This window comes from Tauraco erythrolophus, chromosome 3 (assembly GCF_009769465.1).
Source record: "Tauraco erythrolophus isolate bTauEry1 chromosome 3, bTauEry1.pri, whole genome shotgun sequence".
In the NCBI taxonomy this organism is placed as follows: Eukaryota; Metazoa; Chordata; class Aves; order Musophagiformes; family Musophagidae; genus Tauraco; species Tauraco erythrolophus.
The window spans coordinates 76,830,043-76,852,107 of record NC_141467.1 but is presented as its reverse complement, the minus strand read 5'-3'; the positions used below and the strand labels follow the sequence as shown (position 1 = coordinate 76,852,107).

Here is a 22,065-nt window from a genome sequence, read left to right as displayed (position 1 = left end):
CGGCGTCCTCATCTCCTGGCATTGTTGTCTAGCCTACTGAAGGAGGGAGCCGTACTGAGGTCATGCTATGTCCTGTCAGCCAGGCAGAGGCAATTGGAAAGCCCAATTTCAATTCCTGAATCTGTCTGATATTTCTTCCTCATATGTGTACTTTCACCAGATGAATCAGTGACCAGGGAGGAGAACTCTTGGAGTCATGCTTCTCAGTGGAACATTCTGCCACACAAAGATGATCACCAAAATTAAAGGAGGGGACTTGAAAACTCTTTCCTTTCAAATTCTCTTCTAGTTTGGCTCAAACAGTTGAGACGACAACCTGCAGAATACTGCAAAATGGTTGAAATGTTAATGAATCTGTATGAGCTTTCAATGCGATTCTGGAAAAGGGGAAGAAAGGCCCTACTGAGTTTGCAGAAGGAAACTCAATATAAATGAAAGTGGGTTTAAGTATTAAGGAAGACAGAAACATGCTGAAACCTCTATTAAGGAAGAAAGTAAACTCTTTGTTATAAAATGAAACAACTTCACCCTCTGGTTAAACTAAGAAGATTATAGATACTACAAAAACAGTTCAGTCTTTGAAGAGCAGTAACTACGAGGAGACTGTTCGAACTGTGGAGGATGAAGCTACAAGATGTACACACAGGCTGGGGAAGAAAATGGTTGGAAGGAAAAAAAGAAAAATCCAAAAGGACCAAGAGAAGTTTTTTTTTTTTCACTGAAGACAGCACATATTCAAAATCAGATACATGTACAATGCTTTAAAACAAGATGCATATCTGGGCACATCAGATGGAATACAGCAGGGCTAGAACATCATAACCATTCTTTAAATTAAAACAGCTGCTGAGTTTAAAAGACTACATTGACCAGATCACAGCTTGCTCCAGAAGTCTATGTCACTCCTCCTCCCAGTCCTTTCTGTATTTAAGGGCTCGGTTCTGCTTAAAAAAAGCAGAGGCAAGACCTTTACTACCACTAAAAACCCTCAACATTTGGTGTTCCTCACAATAATGTCTCCTCTCCGCCCTTACCCTCCCTGACCCTGTGGAGCAAGGTCAAGGACCCGTCGTGGGTCAAGTGAAAGCACAAGCAGAGGGAAGGGCCCCTGGGCCAAGCTGCATCGTGGCAGCTGCACGGCAGCGAGCGGGCTGGGAGTTTTGAAGATGCTTATTTGAAAGCATGGGTAAATTTGTAACTGTGGGGACAGGGCAAATCTGCTATAGGGGTGACATCATGGACTCACACCTTTGTAAAAACGCAGTAGCTTTATGAGGAGAGCTACTCCTTCGTGTTACTGTGGCCCTTAAGCAAAGCTTTTCCTCTGCATCTTCACGTTCCTGCCCTTAGGACTGGGTTCATTTGTTCAGGTTTCTTTAGAGTCGAACAAATCAGTGACAACTGACATGCTGGATAATGGCTAAAGGGAAAAGCTCTCTTAAAGTCTGGTGTAGCTTTACAGCATAACAGCTGATGTAGCTGTGGCCAAGGAAAGGAGAAGGCCAGCAAACATGGTGTAGTGGATTAGACTGCTCCGGCAACCAAACTCTACACAGTCGCTCACTCCCCCACACCAGGGATGAGGGAGAGAATCAAAGAAGAAAAAGAAAAGAGACCCGTGGGTTGAGATAAGAACAATTTACTACTACCGCTACCAATATATATATATACGAGTATGTACAAGGATAAATATGTACAAACGAGTGATGTACAGTGTAATTGCTCACCAGCCCTTGACCGAGGTCTGTCTCGTCCCAAAGCTGCAATCCCGAAACAGATTAAAACCTGAAACCGCAGTCCCGGATGAATGGGAGGCCCAAAATAGAGAGCAAGAGAGAGAGAAAACACCCCGAGAGTCTGAAAGTGAGAGTCCCAGAAGGGCAAAAGCCCTTCTTTCCGCTGACCCTCACTTTTATACTGGGCATGACACTGCATGATATGGAATACTAATTGGCCAGTTTGGCCTCAATCTTAAGTTCAAGTACAAATCATAAGGAGAGTCGTGGACCCCTTGTCCCGGCTATGCTGCCCCCTTATCCTGTTGTGCTCCTGCACACTGGCAAGAACACAGCAGCTGAAAATTCCTTGAGACCTCACTCAGTGCTAACTACAAACATCAACTTGCTATCAGCATTCTTCTCAGAGCGAGCCTCTGAGTAAAACCAAAACACAGAGCTCTTCTAGCTGCTAAAAAGAAGAGCTAACTCTGTCCCAGCTAAAACTAGGACACATGGAAAAGCAAGCACGCTCGTTAGGTTTATAAGCTAGTTTCAGGAGGAGAAAAAGGGAATTCCTAAACTGAAGAGGAGAAACCATCTTTATTTCAACTGAAGAAAGATACAATGGCTATTTAGGAATTTCATGGGAAAGGAAATAGAGGAAACCTTAGAAACTAAGCAATAGAGCTAGAGTTGGAAGAGATTTCACTGTACCAGAGGTCCAAATTAATAAAATGATATCTATTTTCATTTGCAAAGACCAGAGGTAGCACTGGAATAAACTAGTCTCCAGCTTTTCAGTGTGTTCAGTTCAGTCCAGTTACTGCTGATAGGAGGTGGCTCATCTGTCCTGTGATGTCTTACGATACCACAGTGATTCACAGGACTGCAGTATTACAGTCTTTTCCTTTGTTTCTTCAACAAGTGCGACCTCTCACCAAGGAAGGAAAGGACAAGTTCCTCCCTCCCTGACCCTCTTCCCTCGCAGGGTGCTGTGAACTCTCATGGCCATGGGCAGGGCAGGGAGAGCGGGGATGAGGAGCGATGTGAAGGATGCATCCAGCAATTTTTGCTGTGCTGTCCTGTCATAGGACTAGTGGCAAGGCTAACCTTTAACAGGAATTACTCAGAGACACTGAGGCTGACTTGACACTTGTTAGCACTAAACTGATGTTAACTCAGTGCTGTTTGCTATTCAGCCCAAGAAACGCAGAACTTGGTATGTGTTGGTTTTCCCACACTACGGGTAGAAGAATAATTGAACTCCCATTGCTTAACAAGCCATGAAATTGCTCAAATCTTCCTACAGCAGGCATTTTTTTCCAGAATAAATAACACTTCACATATAAGTCTTAAGGAGGCTGATCTTCCTGCACAGATTTTGAAACTCATATATGGTTCATTTTAAAGAATTTAAGTAAATGAAAAATATTCTTACCTTTACTGATTTTATAAAGGCCAACAGCTATCACCAAGATAAGAGCCAGAACTTTCACATATGTGAACACATCCTGTACACGGGTTCCCCACTTCACATTAACACAATTAATAAATGTTAGGGAACCTGTAGAGAAAAAGAAAATGAATGAGAGGAGCACTGATATTTTGCACCAAATAAAGCACTTTTCAAACACATCCTTCCAGATTACCCTTCTTTTAAAAATTAAGCAAAATCAAATTTCACCAGTTCAGGACCACTTAGATTTATTACAATGAATGAAATACCTGATTTAAAAGTCACACAATAGTTTTTTGGATGATACTCTTTTTATGACAGTAGGTAAGACAAAACAGATCAGAATAAGAATTTTAGGAATAACTTCTGCTTTTTTTGAATAATCTTTAATTTTTATTAAAGCCACATGAGTTAGTCACATGCAGAAGTTAAGATTTCTCTAAATCTTTTATTTGCACTGAAGTTTTTCCTGAAGGTCTCCTGGCTGATTTGAGCTCTACTCTACTTAGAGAGTAAGGATAGCTTCGGTATGAAAAAGTTTGGATGTGGTTGATAAGATATTGAATTGAGCCAGGCCAGCATGACATTACTCTGTGACCACAGCTTAGGAGCCGTGCCATTCACACTTGACTCCAAGTCTGAACACTACAGAAGTACTTACTTACAGAGTCCTCTCGAGCTTCAGTTTTGATAGAATCAAATAGAAATAACAAAGTAGTGTGGTTGTAGAGAGTGGGTGGCATCAATTAATACTCCTTTCTTCATGAAGTTCAAGAAGGTGAAGTGCAATGTCCTGCACACAGGTCGGGGCAATCTTAAGCACAAGTATAGTCTCGGTGGAGAATGGATTGACAGCAGCCAGAGGAGAAGGACTTGGGAGTGCTGGTTGATGAGAACCTCGAAAGAGTCGCCAATGTGCACTTGTAGCCCAGAAAACCAACCCTATCCTGGGCTGCATCAAAAGAAGCGTGGCCAGCAGGTCGAGGGAGGTGATTCTGCCACTCTACTCTGCTCTCGTGAGACCTCATCTTGAATACTGTGTTCAGCTCTGGGGACCCAATCATAAGAAGGACATGGAGCTGTTGGAGCAGGTCCAGAGGAGGGCCATGAAGATGATCAGAAGCCTGGAGCACCTCTCCTAGGAAGACAGGCTGGGAGAGTTGGGGTTGTTCAGCCTGGAGAAGAGAAGGCTCCGGGGAGACCTTCTAGCAGTCATCTAATACCTAAAGAGGGCCTATAAGAAAGGTGGAGAGAGACTTTTGACAAGGATATGTAGTGATAAGAAGAGGAGCAATGGCTGTAAGCCGTAAAAGGGGTAGATTTTGATTACATCTAAGGAAGAAATTCTTCACTCTGAGAGTGGCGAAGGACTGGAACAGGTTGCCTGGAGAAGTTGTGGATGCCCCATGACTGGAGGTGTTTAAGGCCGGGTTGGATGAGGCTTTGAGCAATCATCTGATCAAGTGGAGGGCGTCCCTACCCATGGCAAGGGCGTTTGAAACTAGATGATATTCAAGATCCTTCCAACCCAAACCATTCTATGATTCTGTCATGTTCTTTACATTTGGTTTTCTTGCAGAAATAAAACTCTGATGAGCATATAAAGTGCTGTGATGTGTGCTGCTACTCGATTGGTAGCAGGTCTACCCAGGGGCTGAGCCACATGCCTACCTCCTCTCTCTCTAGCACACACACACAAAGGGCACCATGGGCAAGTTAATTCTCTTGCAACTCTGTAATTCAAAACAGAGGCAGACGAGGAAATTAAAGGGTATGCATTGGTATCAGGTGCAAAGCCCAGTTGCTGCAGAAGACAGCAGGCCAAATGTGGCTTGGCTGATCCAGAGTGCTCTCAAGCATGGACCAGAAGAGGTTACTTCTTCTCTAGCAGTCTTGTTCGTCTTTCCTTCTGTTACTTTGATCTGCCTATAATCTACACTGCAGTTTTGAAAGGAAGAAAAAGGGTTTTATAAAGCTTAAAATGGAAAGCATTTAGAAATCTTTCTATATAGCATGGAAATTAGCATCCAACCACAGATGCTCACAGCAGAACTTCTTGTCTTCGTTACCATGAATGACTCTGCATATTTGACAGTGTGTCCTGTTGGCTGTCAAGGTAATAATGAACCTCTTTACTGAAACAGGTCCTGATTTGCCCCCCTATTTCCTATTAATATACCAATGTTGTGCAATGGGCACAGAATTTAGGTTCTTTCTCCTGCTAAATAAAGCCAAAAGGTTGTATAATGATACTTAACGCCTAGTGTAAGGTTTGACTATAATTTTAAACATGTCTATAAATAATAACTTATGTAAACCTTGCTGTAGGAAATGTGGTATATGCATTGAAATAAGATTTTATGCTCTGTAGTTCAAAATAATTCCTTACCGAGCTCAAGCGTATACCTCTTCCTTAAAAGTAGAGTAGTATATGTCATAGAATCATAGAATCATAGAATGGTTAGGGTTGGAAGGGACCTCAAAGACAGAGGTGCAGAATCACCTCCCTCGACCTGCTGGCCACGCTCTTTTTGATACAGCCCAGGATACGGTTGGCTTTCTGGGCAGCAAGTGCACGTTGTCTGCTCATGTTGAGCTTCTCTTCTACCAGCACTCCCAAATCCTTTTCCTCAGGGCTGCTCTCAATCCATTCTCTACCCAGCCTGTACTTGTGGATGGGATTGCCCCAAGCCACGTGCAGGACCTTGCAGTTGGCCTTGTTGAACTTCATGAGGTTCTCACCGGCCCACCTCTCCAGCCTGTCAAGGTCCCTCTGGATGGCATCCCTTCCCTCCAGTGTGTCCACAACACCACACAGCTTGGTGTTGTCAGCAAACTTGCTGAGGGTGCACTTGATCCTACTGTCCATGTCGCCAACAGTATCTCTTAGAATCATAGGCCTATGTCTTGAAAATTTTAAAGTAAGTGTTGACTTGGCATCCAATGATAGGACAAGGGGAAATGGATATAAGCTGGAACATAGGAGGTTCCGCTTAAACATGAGGAAGAACTTCTTCTCAGTAAGGGTAACAGAACATTGGAACAGGCTGCCCAGAGAGGTTGTGGAGTCTCCTTCTCTGGAGATGTTCAAAACCCGCCTGGACGCGTTCTTGTGTGATCTAATCTAGGTGGTCCTGCTCAGGCAGGGGGATTAGACTAGATGATCCTAACATTCTGTGACTGAAGTTTTTAATACTGAACATTTAGGAGTCTCCTGTGATACTCTAAAGTGCTTTTTGAAACAAAAAAGGGTATGTTTACTACATACGTATATGACACATGATACGTATCATGTGCTGCAGAGAATAATTAAATTCAAGGCAGTGGGATCTTGCCATGGAATTCCCAGTAAATCCTACTAAATATATAGATTTAAATAAGTTTTCTCTGCTATGTTGGTGAAGTACCAATTAAATCCATGCTCCTAAGCCTTATGCAAATTGTTCAAGCTAGTAATGAATTTGCCACCTGACACTGCTAAATTGCATATCACAATTAATACAATAGAATAAACTATAATTTTCCCAGCAATCTGGGCTGTTACTCAAAATGCTTGTTACAAGTCAGTGGTGAGGCAACTGCTTTGCTATATGAGAATGCAGCAGCTGCCTGTCCCACCTGGGGCATCAGCTCAGAAATCAGAGGTACTAAAGCACCCAGTAGCTGATTCACATGAAAACTGCAGCAAGAATAACTGAGACAGTGACGGCTTAAAGAAACAACAGCATTTGAAGACTTCCTCTCTTAAGCATTAGGATTTCATGAGGTGCACCTAGAACACTGGGGAAATAAATTTTTTTTAAATTTGCTTTCCTGTGCAAGTGGAGAATTTCAGCTGATGAAGTCTTTTGGAACAGGCTTAGTTGCCTTTTAGACTGCTGAGCGGTCATGATGGTCTCAAGTTATACCACGGAGTCTTCTTCAGAAGTGAACTGCCACCACAGTGGCAAAAGTTAGTGTATATTATATTATCTGAAGTGAAAATTACTTATCCTTTTGGAAGTTTTTGTTGAGTTATACGATTTAAGTAATTTTTAAAAGATTGTGCTGTAGCCCAGTGTAAAAGGAACGCATACTCCATCTTGACAAATCCACATTTACAAGGAAAGGAATCTGAATGCAGTTCATCTACTAAAGGACAGATTTGCATTTCTTATCCCTGTGTTCACGTAAGACATACGGTCATGCCAAAGTCAACTCTGCAGAGTGTCTGATTACACCACCCAGTTTTTCTAGAGACAATACTCAGATTAGGCAGAGTATTTTTAATTCCATATGAATTTTTAGATTTTTGTTCGTCTTCTATGATTTGCAAGAAATAGGGGAGAGAGGTCTGTGAATTAGGCCATAAGATCCATAGATATATGTATCTATAATCAGCAGTTAGTTTCCCCTAGCCAAATTGTTGCAATTCTCCTCTCTAATAGTCTCATCCGCAAGCAAAATCCATCTGAATAAAAGATTACTAGTTCCTATGAACATGTTTTAGAGAGGCAATAATTATTTTCACAGAAGGCAAAGGAATAGAAATTGAGAAAAATCTCTAAGAGCGCCTACAATTATAGTAGTATAGTACAGTTCTTAACTTTTAGGAATCGTAACTTTACTTACAAACACAAGCAGCTGCAATCAACCTGACTGCGTCATATGGCAGCTCACAATGAGGAAAAATTGGTTGAACGATGTAGTTAGCAAATGTGATTGCTATCACTGCCTGAGTTGTTGGTTCGATAATTAGCAAGGAACACCATAGTCTGATGAAGGCCACAAAGGCACCAAATGTTTCCAGGATATAGGTATAACTGCCTCCAGATTTAACGATGGATGTTCCCAGTTCAGCGTAACACAAAGCTCCGAACAGCGAGAATATCCCAGCGAGTGCCCAGATGACGAGAGAGAGTCCATAGGAAGCACTGTACATTAAAACACCTATGGGTGATACAAATATCCCAGAGCCAATCATGTTCCCTACAATTAAAGAAACTCCATTTAATAACGTGATTTTTTTTTTCATCTGCATTCTTTCACTTCTGTCTGCCATATTGTCCATTTCAGCTGTTCCATTCTTAGTTCTGGATCTTTTATTGCAGCGTATTTGCCAGGGAGCTGAAGTCCTCACCTATCATTACCTGAAAACAAGAGGAGAAAACAACTTTTGTAACATGCATCAGAGACATGGGTAAGATAATTAGCATAGAAGGCATAAATGATACAAAGAACAATTATTTTGCCTAGTTTTATCTTGCAGTCCAGGAGACGCACACTAGTGGATTTTCTTAACTTTCACAGGTCTGTATGTTTTTAATGGATAAACGTGAGGCCACTGTCTTTGGTTATAGATCCTAAATCTTTCATGAACTTTGAGTTCACTGTTATAATTTATCTTGAATTGTAATTCTGTGTTACATTACTGGAATTATCATAGGGAAGAAAGAGACACTGTACCTCTGGAAACACGTTGTGATACAGCTGGAGTGTTCCCCACAGGTATACCTCTCCCTAAATTTTGTTTTCATCCCAGGAAGAACTTTACTTCATTATTTTTTCTTTCATTGAATCACATCCACCTGAGAATTATCTGCTGAGGAACACAAGAGAAAAGAGAGAAAAAGATACCAAAAAAGTCCAGCCTCAGGAGGTTAATGTTAATGTGAGGATGAAGAAAAGAGCTTGAGCTGTTCCTAGAGATGCTGCTGCAGTGAATAATGCAGCTTGGTTAGTTATTGACCTCACTTGACTTCTGGGTACAAACCAGTAGCATGCATAGGGATTGAGTTTTGAACACTCTGTTCCTGGAACACTTTTGTATAAGGGAGTCCAACAAAACACTCTGTAAAAGCTTCCCACTCCAATGCTCACAGGGCAGGATCCAAGCATGCTTGGAGATGGGAAAAAAGATGTAACTGCGTAGCTGTGTTGATAAATCAGCCTTGTGCACACATCACACCCCTCTGGGGATGAGGTTCTCAGGAATGGAGAAGGGAATGGTAACAGCAAGACTGCAGCGACCGTCTCAATGCTTGGGTCCTGCTGACTCATAACTATGCTTACTTGCAACAATGACTTTTTCCAGAGCCTATCTCAAAAAAAGAATCCATTTCTGCTTTTCTTCCCCACTCCACACAATATCTTAAACACTTCCAAAGAAAACTTCCTCAAAATCCTATGAGCTAAAGCCAAATTCTCTGAGTAGAACAAAGCTCCTCCACACGACATCGCCAAAAACATTTGATCACAAATTTATGTTGTTAAACAGTGAGTCAATAGCCAGTTTATAACAAACAATGTACCCTCTACAAACTTCCAAAAGGTTTGCTTTCCTTAGTAAGGCATGTCTGGTTTAGCAGCCCTTAATAATTTTTAACAATGCATTCTTTTCCAGATTTTTTTGGTGCAACTCAGTTTCCTAGTTGATCAAATAACTAATGAGGTCTGATGAGGATTAAAGATTAAAAGATGTCAAACTCTCTTTAAAGATCAAATGCTTTTCTCATCTCAATGGCACTTTCTCTAACCACAGGAGCACTGTGGGAACACTGAAGTAAAGTTAAATATTAATTCTTGCCATAGGTGTTCAAGCCTGACCACTGAGTCTCCAATTTTTTGCTGACTTCGTCTTCATACATGAGTGACTCCTCTCACTTCTCCCTTTGTCCCTCTAAGAATAAAAAAAGTCACCTTGGTCTGGGTGGAAGAATTTCAGGCATCTGACACACCAGTCATGCATCTTCCTCAAAATTTCTGATAACCATTCCCAGTTTCCTACTATTAGCACAATTTTTCTGCTTGTGGGAACGAAAGAAGGGAAAGGAAGTCACCTTCCCCCTCTCCCTGAAATATGAGCTCAGACTTCCAGAACTTCCTAGCTCCATTTCTACTCTCCATGGTGTCCTGGTTTCAGCTGGGACAGAGTTAGCTCTTCTTTTTAGCAGCTAGAAGAGCTCCATGTTTTGATTTTAGTCTGAGACTTGTTCTGAGAAGAACGTTGGCAGCGCACTGATGTTTATGTTGGCACTGAGGTCTCAAGGACTTTTCAGCTGCTGTGTTCTTGCCAGTGTACAGGAGTACAACAGGATAAGGGGGCAACATAGCCGGGACAGGGGGTCCACAACTCTCCTTACGATTTGTACTTAGATTTAGGATTGAGGGCCAAATGAGCCAATTAGTATTCCATATCATGCAACGTCATGCCCAGTATAAAATGAAGGACAGCTGGAAAGATGGGCCTTTGCTCTTCCGGGACTCTCACTCTCGGACTCTCAGAGTGCTCTCTCTGTCTTGCTCTGTATTTTCGGGCCTCTCGCTCATCCGGGATTGTGGTATCGGGATTCATCTGTTTCAGGATCATTAGTTCGGGACAAGATAGGCCTCAGTCGAGGGCTGGTGAGCAATTGTACCGTACATCACTCGTTTGTATACATTTATCCTTGTACGTATCCATCCACATATATATATATTGGTAGCGGTAGTAGTGAATTGTTCTTATCCCAACCCACGGGTCCCTTTTCTTTTTCTTCTTTAATTTTCTTCCTCATCCCTGGGGGGTGGGGGAAGGTAAGAGGGCGGCTGTGACGAGTTTAGCCTAAACCACGACACATGGCTCTGTGAAATGTTGGCAGAAACACCTTCCAGTGACTGCAGCTGTCCAGTCAGCCCATTAGGACAGCAGCCTGCTAGAAATTTGGGCAGAACTCTCTTAATACCACTTTGGCAGCAGAACTGGTTTAAAAACACCATGTGCTTTTTGTGCCTGATCTGGAAATTATTATTTATTAATTATTATTAATATTATTAATATTATTTAAATACGGGTTGTTTATAACTTGTTCTGAGCCAAAACGCACAAATGTTTAAGTGGGTACAGCTCAAAGGGAGTGAGAATTTAAAACGCAGCTACTCCCGAAGCGACGTGAATATGGAGCTATGGAAGCAGTGATCAAAACCAATGACTATCTGTTTTCCTGAATGTGGTCTCACTGAGAAATAAGATAAAGATATTTTCCTGTAAAGTAGGACACATAATGCAATTGGTAGCTTCTCACTAGTACAGGTAACTTGCGTGCATGATAACAAACCTGAACTTCAATGTCCAGCACGGAAGACCCAGCAGCTAAAGGGAGTACGAGCATTTAAACTGGCAATGCTACTTGACTCTAGTAGAACATTTACAATCTATAGTTTCATGAGAGCACAAAGGTAAAGATTAAATTATTTTCTTAAGGAACACAATGTTTGGCATATTTTTTTCTTGTCTCTTGTGCTAACAAAAGACTACGTCAGACCTCTAAAAATGTGTAACCAGAGTTGTGTAGGGAAATATTTCTTTTGTGAATAAGTGACTGTGGATGGAAATATTTTGAAAGAAAAACAAATCAGAAGAAGAAACAATTCAAACTTCTGTACTTTGAGAGCGGTCACATTAGCAAAACTTTTAACCAGACCCTGAATTAAGTCCACGAATAGGTACAGCCTGAGAATCGAAGGATAAGCGATTCAGTTTCCATAACAAAGATGTATAACTTTGCTATAGTTAAGTTACCCAAATTTATACCAGCTGAAAATCTGCAAGAAAATAGCAGTTTGAGAACAAAATCTTTTAAACAGCTTCTGACTGTCCTGTTCCATGCCATCCCAAAGCCAAAAGCAATATTCCTGCTAGCTTTGACAGTGCACTGTTTTCATTCAGTGGGGTCATAACGAAGTTGTTTTTGATTTCTTCTTTCAGGACTATGTCTTCCTTAAATAAATAAGGTTTGACTGAGACAGAACTCCTGGTAGTTCTCAGCAAAGTCTTCACGCTATTAAGAAAATTAGTGGAATATGGGAAACGGTGTCCTGTGCAGATCTTCCTGTATAATACCAAAAGGAGAGGAATTTTTTTTTCTCAATCATGTAAAGAATTTACTGCTGTTACAATCCAGGTAGTGATAAAAACAACTTGAGAATATCCCCAATGTCTATTGCTATGATCTAACCCTTTCCCTCATTTATAGATGTTGCTGGTTTTTTTTTGTTCCTAAATAATCTGGCCCATCGTCCTGCTCTACTGTCATAACCGTCCTTCCATCCTCATGTGATAGGGGGATAGGTATAGAAGTAGGTATAAGACCATATAAAACTATATTAGCTATTATTTCTATGGATAGGTATAAGAATAGGCCTAAGGCTACATAAGATTCTGGAATACATAGCTCTGTAAAATGTTAGAAGTTATCAAATACTAATCCCTGCTTTGAAATACTATCCGAAAAGAAGGCCAGTAAGAGAGACAAAATAAATGATGGCAAGGTTGTAACTCGTGACCCATAGGGAGAAAAACAGACAAAGGAGAGATAAGGACCAACAAGAACTAACATTTGTCTTCAAACAATAACAAGCAGGAGACAACCAGGTGTCCACTCAAGGCCAGGCCAGGTTGGGAAATGGTTTGGCTCTGCAAGCCCAGCCAAAACAGGAATTTTAGGGAAGAAGTGAAAACACACAGCGAGGAAGACCTATGGCCTTCATCCCAAAGACCCCTGCCCACGACCACCAGGAGGAGTGTCAAGGAGGAGTCTGAGGCGGATCCTGAGGCGGGGGCTATGGAAATGATCTCCTGGGAGAGACTGTCCTTTTGGGGAGGGAGTTATGAGTATGTCTGTATAAATACAAGAAAAACTGCTACAGCGGGTGTGCACGTTTGTGGTGGAGCGATCCCCCGTGCACCCAGTGCTTCAATAAACTTACCTACTTTACAACTTTCCAGGTTGTGGAGTCTGTTTCCGCATGTCACATGCTACCATCTCCCCTTTCTGGGACTATTGCTGCTGCTTCTGCCTCAAACTGGTGTGCCAAAAATCTTTGGCTAAGAAGCTGTTCAAGCATGACTCTCTTCTCTGTCACTTGGGCATCTCTTTAGGTCACATTTTGAGGGTGCACATGATCCAGGTGAGACCCAGTACTAGCTAAGGTCTGGGAGGGCTCACATGCTGGGGACAATCATCAGAGCTGTAACAATTTGGATTGTTACAGGGCCATTGTCAGCTGGAAAATCCTGTATTATAATAGGTAAGAAATCTTCCAGAGAACAGAAAGATTTAATGTATGCAGTAATTAAGAAAGGGTGTGTCTTTGCATTCTGATATTCTGCTTTAGCATGGCTGAGAACTTAAAGGCTAACCCTCCTGAACCGATAAAACTTTATGGCATCAAAAATATTGAGTACAGGTATTTTAGGAGCTCCTGTGTATGAAGTCTGAAGAATAAGACATAAAAACTCCCTGACATGAAGAAAAGTCCCTGCTCTCTTTGCCACCATGTGACGAGAAGAAAGTCTTATTGCTCTCTGGAAATCAGAGGTTCAGAATGGCGTTAACATGCCAACATGCCTCAGAGGCTTCAGCAGCCTAAATGAAACAGCTGCAAACACTTAGAATCATAGAATGGTTTGGGTTGGAAGGGACCTCAAAGATCATCTAGTTCCAACCCCCCTGCCATGGGCAGGGCTACTCTCCACTACACCAGGTTGCCCAAAGCCTCATCCATCCTGGCCTTGAACACTTCCAGGGATGGGGCATCCACAGCTTCTCTGGGCAACCTGTTCCAGTGCCTCACCACCCTCTGAGTGAAAAATTTCTTCCTTATATCTAATCTAAATCTGCCCTCTTTCAGTATAAAGCCATTGCCCTTTGTCTTATCGCTACCTGCAATTGTAAAATGTTCCTCTCCAGCTTTCCTGTAGGCCCCCTTTAGGTACTGGAAGGCTGCAATAAGATCATCCCAGAGCTGTCTCTTCTCCAGGCTGAACAGCCCAACTCTCGCAGCCTGTCTTCATAGGAATGGTTCTATGAGATGAGCCTTTGGATCATCTTCATGACCCTCCTCTGGACCCGCTCCAGCAGCTCCATGTCCTTCTTGTGTTGGGGACTCCAGAGCTGAATGCAGTATTCCAGGTGGGGTCTGATGAGAACAGAGTAGAGGGGCTGTCATGGTTTGATGTGGAGGGGGGGCGTGGTTCTGGTGGCAGGAGAGGGGTTTTGCTCCCTGCGACCTCCCCGGTTTTGGAACCGGGTTAGGCTTAGTTCTGGCCACCAGATCAGACTGCCATCCCCCTGGGGATTGAGCCAATAGGGCGCCTCTGCAAATTGCCCTATTTAAGTCAGGACAAGGGAACCGGAAAAGGTGCTTTGCCCAGGATCGAGCAGAGAAGGGAGGAGGGCACTGCCCCCGCTCCCTGGCTCCCGGCTGGGCAGCTTCCTGCGTCGGGCCGGTGCCGCCCACGGAGAATGGCGGTGGCGGAGCCAGCTGGGAAACTCGGGGGCACCCCACTCCCGGGTGCCCACTGGGCTGAGTTCACCTGGAGAGGACTGAGATCTGAGAGAAACAGCCGCATCGATCCAGCCCGTGAGGAAAAGATGCCTGAGCCTGAGGATGGTCGTGTTGGGACGCACGACAAGGCAGAGAGGCATCTGGAGTCTGAGTGACGACCCACGCCGGAGCGAGTGGCTACAGCTCCCTGAGTACCCGAGACTGTGGTAAAGCCCACACCGGAGCAATCTGTGGGGAAGGATTGTTTCCAGTGGGCTGGACTCACGCTGGAGAAGTTTGTGGATTTTTCCTCGTGGGTAGGGGATCCATTGGAGCAGGGGAAAAGGGTGTAAGGACTCCTCCTCCTTTAAGAAAGAAGCAGCAGTAACAGCACGGAATGAACTGACCTGCACCCCCCCCAGTCCCTGCCCCCTGTGCTGCTGGGGGGAGGAGGTAGAGCCGGGAGGAAAAGGAAAGAGGGGGGGGGAAGGTGTCGGTTTTAAGATCTGGTTTTGTTTCTTTCTGTCCTCTCGAGTAATCGGTTTTTGTTTCCCTTTGTCCTTCTAAGTAACCATTAATAAACTGTTTTGCTTTGAGAAAGCCCTGTCTGTTTTGCCCAGGACCATGGTTGGTGGGTGATCCCTCTGTTCTTGTCTCAACCCTCAGTCCCTTTGGTTTTTTTTTCTCTCCTCTCTACTTTACTGGAGAAGGAGAGACTGTGTGAGTTTTAGTTGCTGGATCAGCCTAAAACCATGACAGGGGCGGAATCACCTCCTTCGTCCTGCTGGCCACGCTCCTTTTGATGCAGCCCAGGATATGGTTGGCTTTCTGGGCTGCCAGCGCACATTGCCGGCTCATGTTGAGCTTCTCATCCACCAGCACACCCAAGTCCTTTTCCTCAGGGCTGCTCTCAATCCATTCTCTGCCCAGCCTGTACTTGTGCTTGGCATTGTCCCGAGCCACGTGCAGGACCTTGCACTTGACCTTGTTGAACTTCATGAGGTTCTCACCGGCCCACCTCTCCAGCCTGTCAAGGTCCCCCTGGATGGCATCCCTTCCCTCCAGCATGTCCACAACACCACACAACTTGTTGTCATCTGCAAACTTGCTGAGGGTGCACTCAATCCCACTGTCCTTGTCGCCAGCAAAAATGTTAAATAACACTGGCCCCATTACAGACCCGTGAGGAGCACCTCTCGTCACTGTTCTCCACTTGGACATTGAACCGTTGACCACAACTCTTTGAGTGCGACCATCCAGCCAATTCCTTATCCACCGAGTGGTCCATCTGTCAAATCCATGTCTCTCCAGCTTAGAGACAAGGATGTCATGTGGGACAGTATCAAATGCTTTGGATAAGTCCAGGTAGATGATGTCAGTTGTTCTTCCCTTATCTATCAATGCTCTAACCTCATCATAGAAGGTCACATCAGTCAGGCAGGATTTACTCTTAGTGAAGCCATGTTGGCTGTCATCAATTACCTCCTTATTTCCCATGTGCCTTAGCATAGTTGCCAGGAGGATCTGCTCCATGATCTTGCCGGGCACAGAGGTGATACTGACTGGCCTGTAGTTCCCAGGGTCTTCTTTTTTTCTTCCTTTTAAAGATGGGGGCTATATTTCCCCTTTTCCAGTCATTGGGAACTTCACCAGACTGCCAGGACTTCTTGTTGCCCTTGATGTCCCTGGCCAGATTTAACTCTATCAGGGCTTTAGCTTTCCTAACCTGATCTCTGGTTGCTCAGACAATTTCTCTGTATTTTTCCCAGGCTACCTGTCCTTGTTTCCACCCTCTGTATGCCTTCTTTTTGTGTCCTAGTTGGCGCCGGAGCTCCTTGTTCATCCAAGTAGGCCTCCTGGTGTTCCTACCTGACTTCCCCTTTGTTGGGATGCACCGCTCCTGAGCTTGGAGGAGGTGATCCTTGAATATTAACCAGCTTTCTTGGGCCCCTCTTCCCTCCACGGCTTCATCCCATTGCACTCTGCTGAGGAGATCCCTAAAGAGGCCGAAGTCTGCTCTCCTGAAATTCAGGGTAGTGTGCTTGCTGTGCACCCTCCTTGCTTCCCTCAGAATCATGAATTCCACAATTTCATGATCACTGCAGCCAAGGCTGCTCTTGAGCGTCATGTTCCCCACCAGCTCCTCCTTCTGGTGAGAACAAGGTCCAGCAAAGCACCTCTCCTTGTTGGTTCCTCTACCACTTGGAGAAGGAAGTTACTTGGCTGTGGCTTGTGTCAGCAAGTGATCTCCACCAGAGAATTTCAGAACCCTGTTTACATGCAGGTCTTGCTCTTCCTTAGGAGCTCCCTCAACAAATGGAGGAAAATTTTCCTCTCAGAGAAAAAGCAGAATGCCTTGAGAGCACAGACAGGCATAAGGGCCCTAAATCCTTTGCAATCTCATGTTACATCCCAGCTGTATGCACAAAGAGCAACAGAAAGGAACTTGTAGACGAACACCTGAGAAGTTAAAGAAAACAATAACAGCATATACAGGTAATTCTGAATAGCTCATAGTCAAATAGTCAAGCTGAATAGTCAAGCTACTGCCAGAAGTCACATAGAACAGTGCAGGAAGAAGGGACAGCTTGATAGTAGTTGAAAACCAGAGTTGAAATCAAAGACAATTCTTCCATAAATTAATGCAGGACTGGTTTGGCAGGGCAGGATGTCGTCAGATATTTCTCATCCTTCAGGGATCTGCAACCTCATGAGCGATTACCTCCTTCTTGAGGAGGTAATTAATCAAAAAAAAAGATTGAGCAAGGCTTGGTCAGGGGTTATGGAAGTGTGACATCTTATGAACTGCTCCATAGACTTCCAGAGGGACCAAGCTGCCTCTATTGTTTAGGATGTTTCGAAATTCTCAGCTTTCAGTTCAGGAAATACTAATAGATAAATCAGAGGATCTCTCTCAGAGATCAAATATTGCTCCCTTCAACAGATTCCCTTGGAAACTGAGGGCATTTAAAAAGTCATCTCATATCAAAGATGTTGGAACACGCTGGACATCAAATTTACTCTTAAATATAATTCAGATGATTTCATGGCCTTTTCTTTAGGTGATTGTTGTCTACTGCCACATAACTTCTCAGTAATGAAAGCCTGCTATGTCATTACTGAACATAGCAAAGTAAACCAGACAATAAAACTGATAAACTCCCAATATTTCCCAGTTTAAGTTAGGAAATTAATGACATTAAGGATGACAGGTTGGATGAGGCTTTGAGCAACCTGGTGTAGTGGAAGGTGTCCCTGCCCATGGCAGGAGGGTTGGAACTAGATGATCTTCGAGGTGTCTTCCAACCCAAACTATTCTATGACTCTATGACATTTAAAACCAAAATCTAGCACATTTTAATTATGTTTGTATTAGAAATCAATATATTTTTAGAAAGTAATTTTAAAAGTAATGAGATATCTCTTATTTTCTTGAAGTACACCCTGGGTAATTTTTCCTGCATGTAGCAGATTGACTAAACATAAAAAACCCCAACCATACATATTAATATTAATAGCTATTGGAACGTGAAATCAGATGAGCCAGCAGTTTTAACATGACCAAAACTGTGGAGATCAAACTTCACAACACTGTTACTGACACAAACATCAACAGGTCTTAAAGGAAGTATTCATGGCACATTATACCGTTCAACATTTTCCAGTGGGAGAGGACATCAAGCAAACAAAACAAGATTATGCATTTTGAAGGAATAGCATAAGATAAAACACTCCTAGCAACAATAATAAGAGACACCCTGTCTCTTAAACAACAATGAAAAATCCACTTTGATCTCCTCTGAAGAAAACATATCCCACTCACTATGAATCAAGTATATTTCCTTTTGTTTTTTTAAATTTATGTTTATAAAAATATTAATTGAATTAGTGCTTCACAGGCTCCAATCGGATTACTGGAGATCACTGGTCAGAGAGTGGTTTTCCCATAGGAGGTAATTGTTCCAACCCCAGCACTCCATTTCCACCCCAAAGCAAATCACAGAGGATATTTGAGAGAGAAGCTACTGTAGTCGAAATCTAAGAAAGATATTAAAAAGAGAAGGTAGAAGCTTACCAGAAGGTAGGTGATATGTTTGCTTCCTTTAGCAGAAAGGCTGATGTAATTAAACAGTGACTCTCTAGCGGCTGCTCTAAACAAGCACGCATCTCTTTCACCAGGACGGATAAGTTAACACTAATATGAATAGCCTCTTCTCTCACTCTCAGTTTAGCCTTGCCTTTAGCTGCTATTTTCATTACAGTAGCATGAATACTAAAATCAATGACAGCTTTCAATCTCATTGATCCCAGAGTCTCCTGGAATGTGGTTTCTCCAAACAACCTCAACCAAAGTCATTGACAGACAGAAGCAGGCAGCTTAAATATCAGCTGCTCCTTATGCCTTAGAAAGTTGTGATAGAAATGAGACAAAACGATGGCTGGGGAAAAAAACAAAATCCTTCATCCATGTGTCACTGAATGCAAAAAAACACTTGCCCAGACGTTACTGTGAAGCAAATGCAGTCTAATTCCTTCTTGTTAATTTAGAAAAGCCACAAAGAGATTTTTTACTAACGTCGAACACAAAAAAGATGTTTATTCCTGGCATAACTTGACAAACCAGAAAGATTTCAGAGTGGGGAGACTAGAAAAGAGTGGAAGTTAACGGAAAATTCTAGGTACTATTTTATTTCAAACAACCTAATGTTTTTCTGTTTGCTTTTTTGGATATATTTTCTTTTAAATTTAACCTACTTATTGTTAAATATTTTTCAACTCAGTTATTTTTCTCAACTGGAGAATCATATATCTGTGGCTTTTCTAACAATTTATGATTTATGGTGTTAAGATCTTATTTTGATAAAAGATAAAAAATAAGCAAAGAAACAAATTACTTACCCAACGTATTCAGCTTTGCCTTCTGAAACAGTATGTTGTCCTGTCTATGGAGTACCTTTGGAAAGCCAGTACGGTGTACAGCACAATATCAACCAAAACAAGTAAACACCCAGAAAACAAAGTCTAAAAGTTAATTGATGCAGGAGCACTAACCTAGGATTTTTGTTTCCCATGAACGACAAGGCCAATAGTAAGGCAAAAATCTGTGCTCATGCGTGAAAAAGAATTTGGAAGGAACTGGTCCAGCAGATCCAAAGTCTTAAGCCACTGGTCTGAGTTGAGGCACTATATAACAGGACTTCATCACAGGAAAGTGAAATAATTTAATTCAAGCACAGATATCCCTCCAATCAGCCTCAGTAATCCAACTGGAAAACAAGCAGGAGAGCTGCACCATGTTGCACATTCCATACTGTAACACACAGTGACCCAAAAAATAATAAAAACAACACAAATCTTTCTATCACGTCAGTGCTCCTCCTATTTCTTCCTTTTAAAGTAACATCTTGTAAAAACATTCTTTCACATGACATTTAAAAACAAAATCTAGACTATTTTAATTATGTTTGTATTAGAAATCAAAATATGTGTAGAAAGCCATTTTAAAAGTCAAGAGAAATCTCTTATTTTCTCCATGTACACTCTGGGTGTTTTCTTCCTGCATGTAGCAGTTTGACAAAAAATAAAAACATCCCCCAACTATATACATTTATACACTCCTCCTATTTCTTCCTTTCAAAGTAACATCTTGTTAAAAGATGCTTTCTATGGTACATTGAGAAAGGTCTACAGCTAATGTTTACACAGAAATGACTGAGCTTTTTTGAAACACTATTCAAAGCAGGTATGTGACAGGTGTTTTGAATACACAGCCTCCAAGTTGCTTTATTTTTATCTATGAAGGGCAGTTATTTCTCCCTGAGAGCTCTTTAAGTCTACCTAGAAGGACTGCACAATTCCAGCTGCCTGCAAGTCTGTGGTTACATACAGTATAACATATCAAGAAACATTTTGGCCACAGCATTGTTTTGCAGGGATGTTGTTCTCTGCTGGAAGAGCAGAGGGGCTGAGCGCCACATTCTTTAATCAGAGCCTCTGTTGCCTCTTTCTTTCCCTCTGAAATTTGAACTTGAATTTATCCTGTTTCTGATTTGGGGCACCAAACTGTTTTTTTAAAGGTGTGCTACGCTGAGGAGCTCTGTCATCAGATATTTGCCTCCTCTTAGAGCTGGAGAGCACCTTTATACCATTCATATATCCCCGTCCTGAGCCAGCCTCAGCCCTTTGTTTTTATTTTGTAGAGGCTACATGTTGGAACATGAAACAGAATGTTTTTTTCACTAATGCTTCCCATACTGCTATTGGTCTGACCCTGATGGTTACATCCTACTTGGCATTTCCCACCAATTTACAGTAACAGCACATAAATCAGCATTGTGCAATGATAGAGCAAGCAGAGAGCATGAAAAACATTTCTTTCTTGGACATTTCTCCTGTGAACACAAAATTTATTTCCTTTGCAAAGGAACATGACTCTTATTTGCATTTTAAGTAAGCAAGATGGATAATGTGAAGAAGTGAATGTGACTTTGTGTATAACATATTTTTCTCATTCCTTTTTACAGCCTTGCAGAATTTGACCAGCACTTCTGCAGTGAGGATTCTCCTGTGCCAGCTTACTACTCATAGCAGTTCTGCTGTGTGTTATAGCTACACGTACACACCTTTGCTTATGGCACAGCAAAGGGAGGTACACTTGCCTAAATAAGCCAGTGACATTTTCTGGTTTCTTGCTGACACTTCCATCACTGCTCAGGAAGGCTTCTCATACTCTGCACTGGCAACAAGAGCACTTCAATTCTTTACAGAGCCCTCTTCATTCATACCATTGCCTAGATGCAGCAGACAGCTCAGCTGCACCACTGCCAAGTCATCTGCTTCCTCCTGGTACTTATCTCTGCCCCTGAATCTTAGTGCTCAGCCAGCACAGGCTCCTACGGTCCTCATCTACAACAGCTGCAATTCCAATTAACCCTGATTGAAAAAATACTGCCAAACACCCTCTGCCATTAGCTGCAAGAGTCTGAATGACAAAGGCCACTGTTTGTATTGTCTTGGTAAAATCAGATCTTTATCTATTTTCCCATGAAGTTGATGCAGGTATAGAGCACAGCGCATAGACCATGTCAGAGAACTTCCATCATGTCAGAGAACTTCCATCAACCCCATTAACTCAAGGTGTGGGAGCAGAACATGAGGACGAGCAAAAAATTACACATACAGCAGTCAACTCCATAGCTGGTCAGTGTGGCAACAACACATGCAGGGCTCAGCTCTGATTGGGCTTGCTCTTCATTGTATGGACATGCCAGTTTTGATTGGCACTAGTGCAGAGTAGTTCTAAAGCGGGTTTTTTTGAAGAGTAGCAGCACATCACCAAGACCAGATGGTTTCCAGGTGCCGCGAAGGAGGACAAGTATAATAAAGAGGGTGAATAATAACCTAATGACACTAGGTATTCGGTGCAGTCAAAATTAAAGATGATTACAGATGCTTGAAGCAGTTACACTACTAGGTGACTAGGTGTAAAATGGCACATGAAATCTAATGGTAACAAGCCCAAAATAATATATAGAGTACAAGTGGAAGGTGTCCGTGCCCATGGTAGGGGGCTTGGAACTAGATGATCTCTAAAGTCCTTTCCAA

At 42.6% G+C, this 22,065-nt stretch overlaps 1 protein-coding gene across 1 annotated transcript in view; it reads right to left on the bottom strand.

The window, feature by feature from the left end:
- LOC104370847 (Y+L amino acid transporter 2) overlaps nucleotides 1-22,065 on the bottom strand; it is a 68,100-nt gene that overhangs the window by 8,603 nt on the left and 37,432 nt on the right. Inside the window, exons 2-3 of the mRNA XM_086608731.1 lie at nucleotides 7,786-8,303; nucleotides 3,157-3,282 (exon numbers count right to left, since the gene is read on the bottom strand). Coding sequence (XP_086464857.1) covers nucleotides 3,157-3,282; nucleotides 7,786-8,224 — 565 coding nt within the window. The 5' untranslated portion in view covers nucleotides 8,225-8,303. The remainder of the gene's footprint in view (nucleotides 1-3,156; nucleotides 3,283-7,785; nucleotides 8,304-22,065) is intronic.